The sequence below is a fragment of the Balaenoptera borealis genome (assembly GCF_965194805.1).
Source record: "Balaenoptera borealis genome assembly, chromosome: 15".
Taxonomy (NCBI): domain Eukaryota; kingdom Metazoa; phylum Chordata; class Mammalia; order Artiodactyla; family Balaenopteridae; genus Balaenoptera; species Balaenoptera borealis.
This window is the reverse complement of record NC_138871.1, coordinates 59979425-59992661: the sequence shown is the minus strand read 5'-3', so window position 1 is coordinate 59992661 and position 13237 is coordinate 59979425. Positions and strand designations below refer to the sequence as shown.

At 37.3% G+C, this 13237-nt stretch overlaps 1 protein-coding gene across 2 annotated transcripts in view; it reads right to left on the bottom strand.

The window, feature by feature from the left end:
- The window catches only part of MAP4K3 (mitogen-activated protein kinase kinase kinase kinase 3), a 201172-nt gene that overhangs the window by 83409 nt on the left and 104526 nt on the right, over positions 1–13237 (bottom strand). For both annotated transcript variants that reach the window (XM_082358059.1, XM_082358060.1), the window contains exon 4: positions 6352–6416. In XM_082358059.1, coding sequence (XP_082214185.1) covers positions 6352–6416 — 65 coding nt within the window. The remainder of the gene's footprint in view (positions 1–6351; positions 6417–13237) is intronic.

The window sequence follows — 13237 nt, the reverse complement described above, 5'->3', positions numbered from 1 at the left end:
GCCTGCCAATGCAGGGGACACGGGTTCGAGCCCTGGTCTGGGAGATCCCACATGCCGCGGAGCAACTGGGCCCGTGAGCCACAACTACTGAGCCTGCGTGTCTGGAGCCTGTGCTCCGCAACAGGAGAGGCCGCAATAGTGAGAGGCCCACGCACCGTGATGAAGAGTGGCCCCCGCTCGCCGCAACTAGAGAAAGCCCTCGCACAGAAATGAAGACCCAACACAGCCAAAAATAAATAAATAAATAAATAAATTTTTTTAAAAAAAGAAAGTGCTCCTGGTTTTAAAAAAAAAAAAAAAGTGGAAAAATGAAGCTCACTTTAAGAGACACGGAGAGCTAATGTACATCGAACTGAAATTCTAGAAGGAGAGATCAGAGAACCTGAAGGAGAAAATATTTGAATGGATAATAATTGATCATTGTCAGACTTGATAAAAGAACTAAAATCTCGGACGTAAGCACTTTAAGTTCCAAGCAGGAAAAGTAAATCTACGTTTAGATACTAGAAACACCAGAAATGAAGAGAAAAATCTTAAAAGCAATTACAACGAAAGGAAGATTACCTGCAAAGGATCAATAGTTAGCAGAAGGTACCAACAACTACAGAAACTAGAAGACAATAGTCCAGCATCTTCGAAATGCTAACAAAAATACTTGTCAATGGAGAAAATGTGCCTATGTCCACTTAAACTATCATTTAAGAATGAGGATCAAAGACTGAGAGTTTACCACTAGAGTCCTAGCTGAAAAAAACTTCAGGAAGAAGGAAATTAAATCAATAAGTGTGGAAACAATAGTAGAGAAATTAGTAAAAATGAAAACAAAAAAAGGGGTAAATAGCTTTTTGAATTTAAAACAAGCTTTCAGAAATACCGTTTATGTTCTGCAATGCAAAATGATAACAAATATTTCTCAATTTTCACTAAACCTTTGAAATCAAAATGTCATTAATAAAAAGGAAAAATTTCTCATATATGAAGAATAGCCACACACCTAAAAAAAAAAATTCTCAGAAAATAACTTTTTTTTTTTTCTTGCCTCCTTTGTCATAGATTAGTTGACCATAGGTGTGGTCTCAGGTTCATCTCTGGGCTTTCTATCCTGTTCCACTGATCTATATTTCTGTTTTTGTGCCAGTACCATATTTTCTTGATTACTGTAGCTTTGTAGTATAGTCTAAAGTCAGGGAGTCTGATTCCTCCAGCTCCGTTTTTTTTTTTCTCAAGATTGCTTTGGCTATTTGGGGTCTTTTGTGTCTCCATACAAATTTTAAGATTTTTTGTTCTAGTTCCATAAAAAATGCCATTGGTAATTTGATAGGGATTGTACTGAATCTGTAGACTGCTATGAGTAGTATAGTCATTTTCACAATATTGATTCTTCCAATCCAAGAACATGGTATAGCTCTCCATCTGTTTGTGTCATCTTTGATTTCTTTCATCAGTGCCTTATAGTTTTCTGAGTACAGGTCTTTTACCTCCTTAGGTAGGTTTATTCCTAGGTATTTTATTCTTTTTGCTAAAATGGTGAATGGGATTGTTTCCTTAATTTCTCTTTCTGATCTTTTGTTGTCAGTGTATAGGAATGCAAGAGATTTCTGTGCATTAATTTTGTATCCTGTAACTTTACCAAATTCATTGATTAGCTCTAGTAGTTTTCTGGTGTCATCTTCAGCATTTTCTATGTATAGTACCATGTCATCCACAAACAGTGACAGTTTTACTTCTTCTTTTCCAAGTCGAATTCCTCTTATTTCTTTTTCTTCTCTGATCACCATGGCTAGGACTTCCAAAACTATGTTGAATAACAGTGGTGAGAGTGGACATCCTTGTCTTGTTCCTGATTTTAGAGTAAATGCTTTCAGTTTTTCACCACTGAGAATGATGTTTGCCATGGGTCTATCATATACGGCCTTTATTATGTTGAGGTAGGTTCCCTCTATGCCCACTTTCTGGAGAGTTTTTTTTTTTTTTTTAAATAAATTTACTTATTTATCGGTTTTTGGCTGTATTGGGTCTTTGTTGCTGCACGTGGGCTTTCTCTAGTTGTGGCGAGCCGGGGCTACTCTTTGTTGCGGTGCGTGGGCTTCTCATTGTGGTGGCTTCTCTTGTTGTGGAGCACGGGCTCTAGGTGCATGGGCTTCAGTAGTTGTGGTACGTGGGCTTCAGTACTTGTGGTTCGCGGGCTCTAGCGCGCAGGCTCAGTAGTTGTGGCACACAGACTTAGTTGCTCTGTGGCATGTGGGATCTTCCCGGACCAGGGCTCAAACCTGTGTCCCCTGCATTGGCAGGCAGATTCTTAACCACTGTGCCACCAGGGAAGCCCTCTGGAGAGTTTTAATCATAAATGGGTGTTAAGTTTTGTCAAAAGTTTTTTCTGCATCTATTGAGATGATCATATAGTTTTTATTCTTCAAGTTGTTAATGTGGTGTATCATACTGATTGCTTTGTGTATACTGAAGAAACCTTGCATCCCTGGGATAAATCCCACTTGATCATGATGTATGATCCTTTTAACATGTTGTTGGATTTTGTTTGCTAGTACTTTGTTGAGGATTTTTGCATCTATATTCATCAGTGATATTGGTCTGTAATTTTCTTTTTTTGTAGTGTCTTTGTCTGGTTTTGGTATCAGGGTGATGGTGGCCTCATAGAATGAATTTGGGAGTGTTCCTTCCTCTGCAATATTTTGGAAGAGTTTGAGAAGGATGGGTGTTAGCTCTTCTCTAAATGTTTGACAGAATTCAACTGTGAGGCCATCTGGTCCTGGACTTTTGTTTGTTGGAAGATTTTTAATCACAGTTTCAATTTCAGTGCTTGTGATGGGTCTGTTCATATTTTCTATTTCTTCCTGGTTCAGTCTTGGAAGGTTGTGCTTTTCTAAGAATTTGACCCTTTCTTCCAGATTGTCCATTTGATTGGCATAGAGTTGCTTGTAGTAGTCTCTTACAATGCTTTGTGTTTCTGCGGGGTCTGTTGTAACTTCTCCTTTTTCATTTCTAATTTTGTCGATTTGAGTCCTCTCCCTCTTTTTCTTGATGAGTCTGGCTAAAGGTTTATCAATTTTGATTATCTTCTCAAAGAACCAGGTTTTAGTTTCATTGATCTTTGCTACTGTTTCCTTTGTTTCTATTTCATTTATTTCTACTCTGGTCTTTATGATTTCTTTCCTTCTGCTAACTTTGGGTTTTGTTTGCTCTTCTTTCTCTAGTTCCTTTAGGTGTAAGGTTAGACTGTTTATTTGAGATTTTTCTTTTTTCTTGAGGTGGATTGTATTGCTATAAACTTCCCTCTTAGAACTGCTTCTGCTGCATCCCATAGGTTTTGGATCGTCGTGTTTTCATTGTCATTTGTCTCTAGGTATTTTTTTATTTCCTCTTTGATATCTTCAGTGATCTTCTGGTTATTTAGTAGTGTACTGTTTAGCCTCCATGTGTTTGTGTTTTTTACGGTTTTTTTTCCCTGTAATTGATTTCTAATCTCATAGTGTTGTGGTCGGAGAAGATGCTTGATATGATTTCAATTTTCTTAAATTTACCAAGGCTGGATTTGTGACCTAAGATGTGATCTATCCTGGAGAATGTTTCATGTGCACTTGAGAAGAAAGTGTAATCTGTTTTTGGATGGAATGTCCTATAAATATCAATTAAATCTATCTGGTCTACTGTGTCACTTAAAGCTTGTGTTTCCTTATTAATTTTCTGTCTGGATGATCTGTCCATTGGTGTAACTGAGGTGTTAAAGTCCTCCACTATTACTGTGCTACTGTCAATTTCCTCTTTTATGGCTGTTAGCATTTGCCTTATGTATTGAGGTGCTCCTATGTTGGGCGCACATATGTTTATAATTGTTGTATCTTCTTCTTGGATTGATCCCTTGATCATTATGTAGTGTCCTTCCTTGTCTCTTGTAACATTCTCTATTTTAAAGTCTATTTTATCAGATATGAGTATTGCTACTCTAGCTTTCTTTTGATTTCCACTTGCATGGAATATCTTTTTCCATCCCCTCACTTTCAGTCTGTATGTGTCCCTAAGTCTTTAGTGGGTCTCTTTTAGACAGCATATATACAGGTCTTGTTTTTATATCCATTCAGCGAGACTGTGTCTTTTGGTTGGAGCATTTAATCCATTCACATTTAAGGTAATTATCAATATGTATGTTCCTATTACCTTTTTCTTAATTGTTTTGGGTTTGTTTTTGTCGGTCCTTTTCTTCTCTTGTGTTTCCCACTTAGAGAAGTTCCTTTAGGTTTTGTTGTAGAGCTGGTTTGGTGGTGCTGAATTCTCTTAGCTTTTGCTTGTCTGTAAAGCTTCTGATTTCTCCATTGAATCTGAATGAGATCCTTGTTGGCTAGAGTAATATTTGTTGTAGGTTCTTCCCTTTCATCACTTTAAGTATATCATGCCACTCCCTTCTGGCTTATAGAGTTTCTGCTGAGAGATCAGCTGTTAACCTTATGGGAGTTCCCTTGTATGTTATTTGTCATTTTCCTCTTGCTGCTTTCAATAATTTTTTTTTGTCTTTAATTTTTGCCAATTTGATTACTATGTGTCTCGGCATGTTTCTCCTTGGATTTATCCTGTATGGGACTTTCTGCGCTTCCTGGACTTGGGTGGCTATTTCCTTTCCCATGTTAGGGAAGTTTTCGACTATAATCTCTTCAAATATTTTCTCGGGTCCTTTCGTGTTTCTCCTTGGGTTTATCCTGTATGGGACTCTCTGTTTCCTGGACTTGGGTGGCTATTTCCTTTCCCATGTTAGGGAAGTTTTCGACTATGATCTCTTCAAATATTTTCTCGGGTCCTTTCTCTCTCTCTTCTCCTTCTGGGACCCCTATAATGCGAATGTTGTTGTGTTTAATGTTGTCCCAGAGGTCTCTTAGGCTGTCTTCATTTCTTTTCATTCTTTTTTCTTTATTCTGTTCCGCAGCAGTGAATTCCACTATTCTGTCTTCCAGGTCACTTATCCATTCTTCTGCCTCAGTTATTCTGCTATTGATTCCTTCTAGTGTATTTTTCATTTCAGTTATTTTATTGTTCATTTGTCTGTTTGTTCTTTAATTCTTTTTGGGTTTGTTAAACATTTCTTGCATCTTCTCGATCTTTGCCTTCATTCTTTTTCTGAGGTCCTGGATCATCTTCACTATCATTATTCTGAATTCTTTTTCTGGAAGGTTGCCTATCTCCACTTCATTTAATTGTTTTTCTGGGGTTTTATATTGTCCCTTCATCTGGGACATAGTCCTCTGCCTTTTAATTCTGTCTGTTTTCTGTGATTGTGGTTTTCATTCCGCAGGCTGCAGGACTGTAGTTCTTCTTGCTTCTGCTGTCTGCCCTTCACTTTTTTTTTTTTAACAATATATTTTAAAATTTTTTACATTTTATTTATTTATTTATTTTTTGCCCGTGTTGGGTCTTTGTTGCTGTGTGTGGGCTTTCTCTAGTTGTGGCGAGCGGGGCTTACTCTTTGTTGCGGTGCACGGGCTTCTCATTGCGGTGGCTTACCTTGTTGCGGAGCATGGGCTCTAGGCACGCGGGCTTCAATAGTTGTGGCACGTGGGCTGAGTAGTTGTAGCACCCGGGCTTAGGTGCTCCGCAGCGTGTGGGATCTTCCCAGACCAGGGCTCAAACCCATGTCCCCTGCAATGGCAGGTGGATTCTTAACCACTGTGCCACCAGGGAAGTCTCAGAAATAACTTTTCATGGAGCAGAAATGGTCTCATGTTTTTCCTTCTGGCTTTCTTTTGGCCATGCGGCATGGCATGCAGTATCCTAGTTCCCCAACCAGAGATCCAACCTGTGCCCCTTGCAGTGGAAGTGTGGAGTCTTAACCACTGGACTGCCAGGGAAGTCCCTCCTTCTGGCTTTCAAGGCTCTCTAGATCTGACCACACTCTCCAAATACACCCCAGAAGGACCAGTGAGAGTGATCTAACATGTCACACCTTCACATCACTGTGCTGCTGTTTCAACTCCTGGAGTGCACTTGTCTCTCTTCTTTGTATCCATGGTTTACCTACCTTTTAAAGACCAATTTAAAGCCCGCTTTCTTCATTAAGCCTTCTAAAACAGTTCCAGAAAATCTATCCTTTCCTGTTTCCTATTCCAACTGAACTAACTATATATAATATGCTCTCTTCAGAATTAGCAAATAATTCAACTGCGTGTAATTTCTCAACTTATAAAGTGAATGCTCCTTTCGTCTGTATATATCTTAAATTTCCTTATGTATCCAAATAGCATAATGATAAAACACACTTTCCTCAAAACAACAGTAATGTTTAACATAGTAAATAACTACATTTTAAGAAATTCTACTTAATCTCTTTCACATATACTTTGGTCTTACCATGATAAATATCCTGTAAAGAACCACCTCCACAAAACTCCATGCAAATCCAAAGTTTATCTCGCCTATAAAAAGAAAATAAGCATTATCACATTTTCATGATTAAAGTTATTTGAAGTAACAAGTATTTTAAGGTTGTATGCCAATACCTTGAAAAACCACATAAATGCAATGTGCTAAGAGAAAAGCTAATCTCTATGAGTAAACGAATTACTTAACATAATGTGTTACTATAACTCAACCCAAGGTTTTAATCCTTAAAATACACGATTTGTAGGATGTAAAGATGTCATTTGGCACATCCAAAGGAGAGAAAATGTCCCTTTAGTTAAAAAGTCCCCTCCCTCACAGTTTATCCATCTACCCTATGACTGCATTATAAAAGTTAAACGTTAATTAAAAGGTTCATACCAAAAATTATATAAAGATTCATCAGAGAATAGCCAATACATCTCAAAGTATATCACTTTGATAGCTCTTCTCATTGACAAAACAGACAAAATGTAAACTTTACCCTCATATCTAGACTCAACAAAGATCTTTCCAAAATAACCTTTGTTAAAAATTTATCACTCACTTGTCTTTAGTAGCATTTCTCTTTCACATTCACATTATAAGACAGCATAACCAAACTGTCACAGGAGAAATAATTAGCAAAGCCATAATCGCTTATTCCTTTGTTGAATCATTCATTACTTCATCTCAAAGTGTAACAGGAAATGTACTATTCTTGGGGGGCAGAGATGGAATAGAAAGTCTCTGAACTCAGCAAGCTCAGTCTAACACAGAAGAAAGACTCTGCCTTAATAATGTTGGTGTCTCTTACCACTGCATTCACAGTGCCTAGAAGGATACCAGCAAATGAATATTTATTTCATAAATGAATGAATGCGTAAGTAATTGAAATAATAGACAAATCGATTAGATCCAGGGTTAGCAAATTATGGCCAGTGGGCCAAATCTAGCCTGCCGCCTGATTTTGTATAGCCCAGGGACTGTGAATGGTTTTCATATTTTTAAACGGTTAGGGAGGCTTTTCAAAAGAAGAATATTATTTCTTGACATGTGACAATTCTGTGAAATTCAAATTTTAGTGTCCATGTAAAGTTATATTGGAATACAGTCACTCATTCATTTACATATCATCTATGGCTGTTTTTGTACTAAAACAGCAGAGGTGAGCAACTGTGACAGAGAGAACCATACAAAGTCCACAAAGCCTAAAATATTTACTATATGGTCATTTACAGAAAAGGTTTGCTGACCCTTGGACTGGATTATAGTTTGATTAATGCACAATCCAGGCATGTATAAAGTTCTGTGAGAACCCAGAGGTAAAAATAATTAGGAGAGTCAATGGAAATTTTAAGGGAGGAAATAACATTTGAGTTGGGTCTTGAAGTTAAAGTAGGAATTCACCACTAAGAGACAGGGAAAGGGCCTGTGCAAAAGAATGAAAATTTGATGCCACATTTTGGAGACTGTGGGTGATTTAGTGTGAGTTGAACTCAGGCTACCTCAAGAGAGAATGGCAGGAAGTGAAGCTAGAATAGGCTGAGGTCGTACTGTAAAACAATGGTTGGTTTGTAGACTCCTCAGTTTCGTTACTTTCACCTGGATAGTCTCTAGTTTGTCAATGTCTCTTAAAATGCGGCACCCAGAATCAAGTACTAGTCTGAATACTGCATGAACAGTGCATTAACAAGTGGAGCTGTTACCAGGATTGGACCACATATGGCAGTGGTGGTGTGATTAAGCAGACCTGAGAGGTGAGCTGACTTGGTTGGGTGTGATGGACCAGGCACCATATATCAAGGGAACACAACCTGTCAGAGTGTGAAGGTCAGCAAACTTAAGAGTACAGAGTAAAAAGTACCATGATTCTAGAGGCAAAGCTGAAGACAGTGAAGCCCAGAGAAAGAAATCAGGACCTCAAATTCACAGGTGGTCCACATACCAATGAAACTGAGGCATGACAGCTGATGGTAAAGTAGGACCTACTTGCCCAGTGGCCTGGTTTGAATAACTCTCAGAATGGACGCCTGGGGCTGGCAGACGTATGGTCTCATCCAGAACGATGAAGGCATGTATGACCAGTGACTGTTACACAGGGAGAAATCTAAATCCCCCTGAGAATCGAACAACTATGCCCTTTATACGAACACTTCTATTTCTTATTAACTTCAGCTTCTTAGCAACTGCATTCAACTGCTGGTTTGCGGTCTGAAGTTAACTAAAACCTCTAGGTCTTTTTTTACATAAAAGTGGTCAGATGAGTTTCCTTTCTAGCTCCCTATTTGTATATCTGGTTCACTGAAACTATGCACAGGACCTTGTCCTTATTTGTTAAATTTCATGCTTAAAAGAAAAAAAAAAGTTTTCACATGCATCTTATTAGCTCTCCAATTATTTTACTTAAAATAACTGGAGACACTATTGTGACACTATTTCTAATTGTAAATACACCCCTCCTACCCCACACTCCAGAAGTCGTTGGTTAGAAAGCCCCTAATCAGGAGCAAGAGCTCTGCTTATAAACTATGTGGACCTGCACTACTGAGTTTACTAATGAGCTTAAGGAACGTTAGGAGTAATTTTTCCACTGGTGACACGAATGGCACTCTAACTATGTAGACTGCTCAGAATGACCATTTGGCACCTCCCTGTGCCTTTGCTTAAACTGAGGTATAAGACTCTGGCAAGTCTATCAACCAATATTCTTTGAAATGATGCTCAGACACCAATTTAATATGTGTAATGCAGGATTTCATAGCCTGATCTCTCTAGACTGAATCCTTCCTCTAGAACAATGGTTCTCAAAGTGTGGTCTGGGGGCCTCTGAGAGTCCTGGAGATCCTTTCAGGAGGTCAGCAAAGTCAAACTCATTTTCATAACAACACTAAAAATTATTTGCCCTTTGCACTCTGTCTTGAAAATACCGTGGAGTTTTCCAGAGGCTACAGGAGCAGTAAGTGTGATAATGATGTCATCCCTCTGGCAGCTACTGGAATATGTGCTTATGTATTCTTGTTTCAAATGTTTCTCAATTTTATTATCTAATATAGTAAATATCAATAGATATAACCCACACAAACCAAAGCTCTTTGGGGGTACTCAATCATTTTTAAGAGTGTAAAATAAAAGGGGTTCTAAGACCGAAGTGCTTGAGAACTACTGCTCTAAAATATTTTCACATCTGCCACACATGAAACTTTCATATAAAATTCCTGCCTCAAGGGCTGAAGCAACAGGCAGCAGGGACTTCTCACATCTTACAGAAACTGGCTGAATTGTTTTGGGGTCTGCTCAGGATAAAATGAAAAAACATGTAAACTGCTTAGTAGAGGACCTGGACTATACGCCCAATAAACGTAAGCTGTTTTCTACTCCTTTTGTTATATTTTGTTTTGTTGTGTATTTATGTGAGGCACCTTAAACTGCTCCTGGAACTCAGTGAAGGTGTAATTAAGTAAAATTGCCTTTTTCTTTTTTTTTAAGAAAAAAAATAGAAGAGAGATGGGATTGATTTGACATAACTTCTTACTAAAGTTATGCTAATCACCACTTTCTTCCTATAAGCGCTCACTAATTATGTGATTAATAAATTATCTTAGATGTTTGCTGGGGACAGATGACTGACATCAAGTTTAACGGTCTGTATTTTCTAGAAATCACCTTTTCCTTTCCTTTGCAAATTGGTCAATGCTGATCACTAATCTTTTGACACCCCTCCTATTTGTCAAGACACTCACCGACAGTGGATGACAATCATGTCTGCTATATTTTCAGTATAGTAATGAGATATAATTTATATAAATCTAAAAGGCTTACATTCATTTAAAGTGTCTGGTGCTCTATAATTATCTACTCACCTATCTGTACTTCAATTCCTTCTTAATAATGCTTTTATTAAGCATTATTTTCCTGCCCTTTCCAGTTTGAAAACAATTCTCCTTTGTAAAGAAAATGGATGCAGGAAATGAGTTCTCTGCTTTCTTACATATTTCAATATTATACCATCCTCTACTTGAAGCTGGTCTACCCCCTTTCCCACCTTGCTTAAAAACACAATTTTTTGTTCACTCTATGTAAAATGACTTTCCAACTTACAGACTGAGAAAAAAAATCATAATTATATATTTAATACTTTACCTTTTAAGATGCCTAAAACACTTTACCTTTACAACATTCTATTTAGTTAAGTCTGCTATTATCAAAAATACTTGAATATTCAGCGTCTATTAGAAAAATGACTTCCATCTGTTCCATGAATGTCTCTCTTGTGATGGTAAATCTGCATTTGCTTTTGGTCACTCACCAAGCCATCTGCCTAACGGGAAAGGACTTGAATCAAATCAGTCCATTTGATGCAGGCCAATAAATTACAAAATCTTTGTCCCTGGGTATTTGAACTAAAATAAAATTAATCACTGAGGTAAATATACAATATATCACTATTAATTCTCTGGCTCAACAAATCCTTAGAATTCTTCTTTCTTATTCTGTAAAATTATCTTCATATCTGACAAGGAATAGAAAAATAAGTAGAGGGGGGAAAAGTTCACTATTTTCATCTTCTAGTTCAACGTTTACTAGAGCATATAGGAACTAACATTCTAATAACTATTTCATTAAAGAGCTTATCATTTCTAAAACACACCTTTTAATCTTCCCACACTGACTGCACAAACTAAGTGTAATTATTTATATATTTTGCCCAAATATAACATGATTTAAAAAGAAAAATAAAATATGAGCATGATCACCAAGGATAAACAGCTCTCAAACGGCTGCTAGAAACTAGCATACCAGCCATTCCCCCGGGACAGGACGCCTCGCCATGCCCCACACTGCAGTACCCTGTACTTTCCTGTAGGTTGTCTTGTTGACCAAAGCACTTGCCAATGGCTACTCCATCATATTCAGCAAAATAATTCAACTGTAACCTCAACTGTCAATGTGAAAAACAAAAAGTTTAATAACTGCTAGATGTTTTAATTTAGGATAGCTCATGTTAATGTGTGCTGAATTTAAAATGTTTTGGTTCATTTTTAAACAAATAGGCAAAAACGACCGTATTCCAAAAAGTTATACGTAACCCATCCACCTTCTTCCCCTTTAACAGTGAGGGGTAGCTACGTATTCAGGGGATACAAGGTGACCTATTTCTCTATAATTATACCTAACACCCCCAGTTTGGCATAATATTTGACAAAGAACGGGTCATTGGACAGTAGTCCTATGTGAAGTATGTTCCCCACAAGAAACCACTGCACAGTTAAATCAGTTTTAGAAATGTCATATACTATTGTCTTCTCTTCTCTTGGAAATTAACAACGCCACTGGTATTTTAAGGTCTCTGAGAAATCCTGTGGGGTGGGAGTGGGGCACAGAATAGAAGGAGAAAGGGAAGGAGGAGGTGTGGAGAGGGAAGAAATGGTGGGAAAAGGAGGAGGAAGATTAGAAAGAGGGGAAGAAAGGGGATGGAAAGTTGGGAAGGGGAGAATGGAGAAGAAGAAGAAGGAGAAAAGACAACAGAGCAGAGGGGAGAGGGAAAATGAAGAAGAGAAAGAAGAAATACAACATCTCTAATTTTGTTTAGTTCGCTACATCCCCAAATTATTTTTTCCATAGACCCATTTTTTTCACATATCAGCATCCCTCTGAACAAATGTTTGGTAGAAATACCCCAGCAATACTGGTATAAAGAAGTATCTCATAAGGTAGTTCCACCAAATTTCTTACTTAAAGAGGACCATTAGTGAAAAACTGGTAAAATCCAAATGCAGTATCTTAGTTTAGCTAATATTATTGTACCAATGTTAATTTCTTAGTTTTGACAAATGTCCCAGGGTTATGTAAGATGTTAACACCAGGGAAAGCTGCAAGAACTCTTTGTACTATCTTTGCAACTTTTATGTAAATCTAACATATTCCAAAATTAAGTTTCCTTTTTTAAAAAAACAGTAGCTGGGTATAAATTAAAGTGACTTAACTGTAATTTTTATTTTCATAGTGTGAGCATTCAAAAACGCATTTTCAGTTAAGATTCTGTGGTTTCCCTGGCAAGTCCTGTCTCTGGCTCTAGAAAAAAAATTTCTTCCAGTTTCTATATAACTCAAGGGACTACCATCTCTTTCTTGGATTACTGTAATAAATGTACTGTATAAAATTAACTGACTCCTTGTCTCAATACCCTACACCCCAAGTCCATCCCCCCATAGAATATACTACCTCTGTGTTAAAACCTTCCAACAAGTATGCTCAATACACATAGGTCCTAATTAAGGCATAAAAGGTTTCTTTTTTGCCTAAATCTCCACAGTCTTAACCTGCTGAACTACACCCTTTCCCCTTAAACTCTAATATGAGATTATTAGCTATCTCCTGAACACTTCCTGATTTTTTCACGCATCCATTTCCTTTGTCAGAAATTACAATTTTCTACATACATATACACACCACAGTAAATGCATACTAATCCTTTAACACCCAGTATTTGGGAATAACATCATTCAAAGAGCTCTCTCTGATTCCCTTTGACAAAATCAGATATTCTACCATCTTTATCACTTTATATCTTATGTCAAAATGATAACTGCACCTAGCATTGCACTTATTTGCTCATATCTATTTTTTCTATTCAATAGTAAGCTCCTTAAAGGCAAGGACTGTTTTATCTATCTTAACATCTCCAGAAATCAATACAGCACTCTAGACATCCTAAGAAATAATGTAAAAACACTTTGTAAGTGGTGATGATTTATAAATATATTATTACTATGAGCTAAATCATGTTCATCTAAACTAGTACTCTGGATTTCAAAGGTTTAAAATATCTGATCTAAATAAAAGTGTTTTCAGTGTATGGATCTGATCTTCTGAC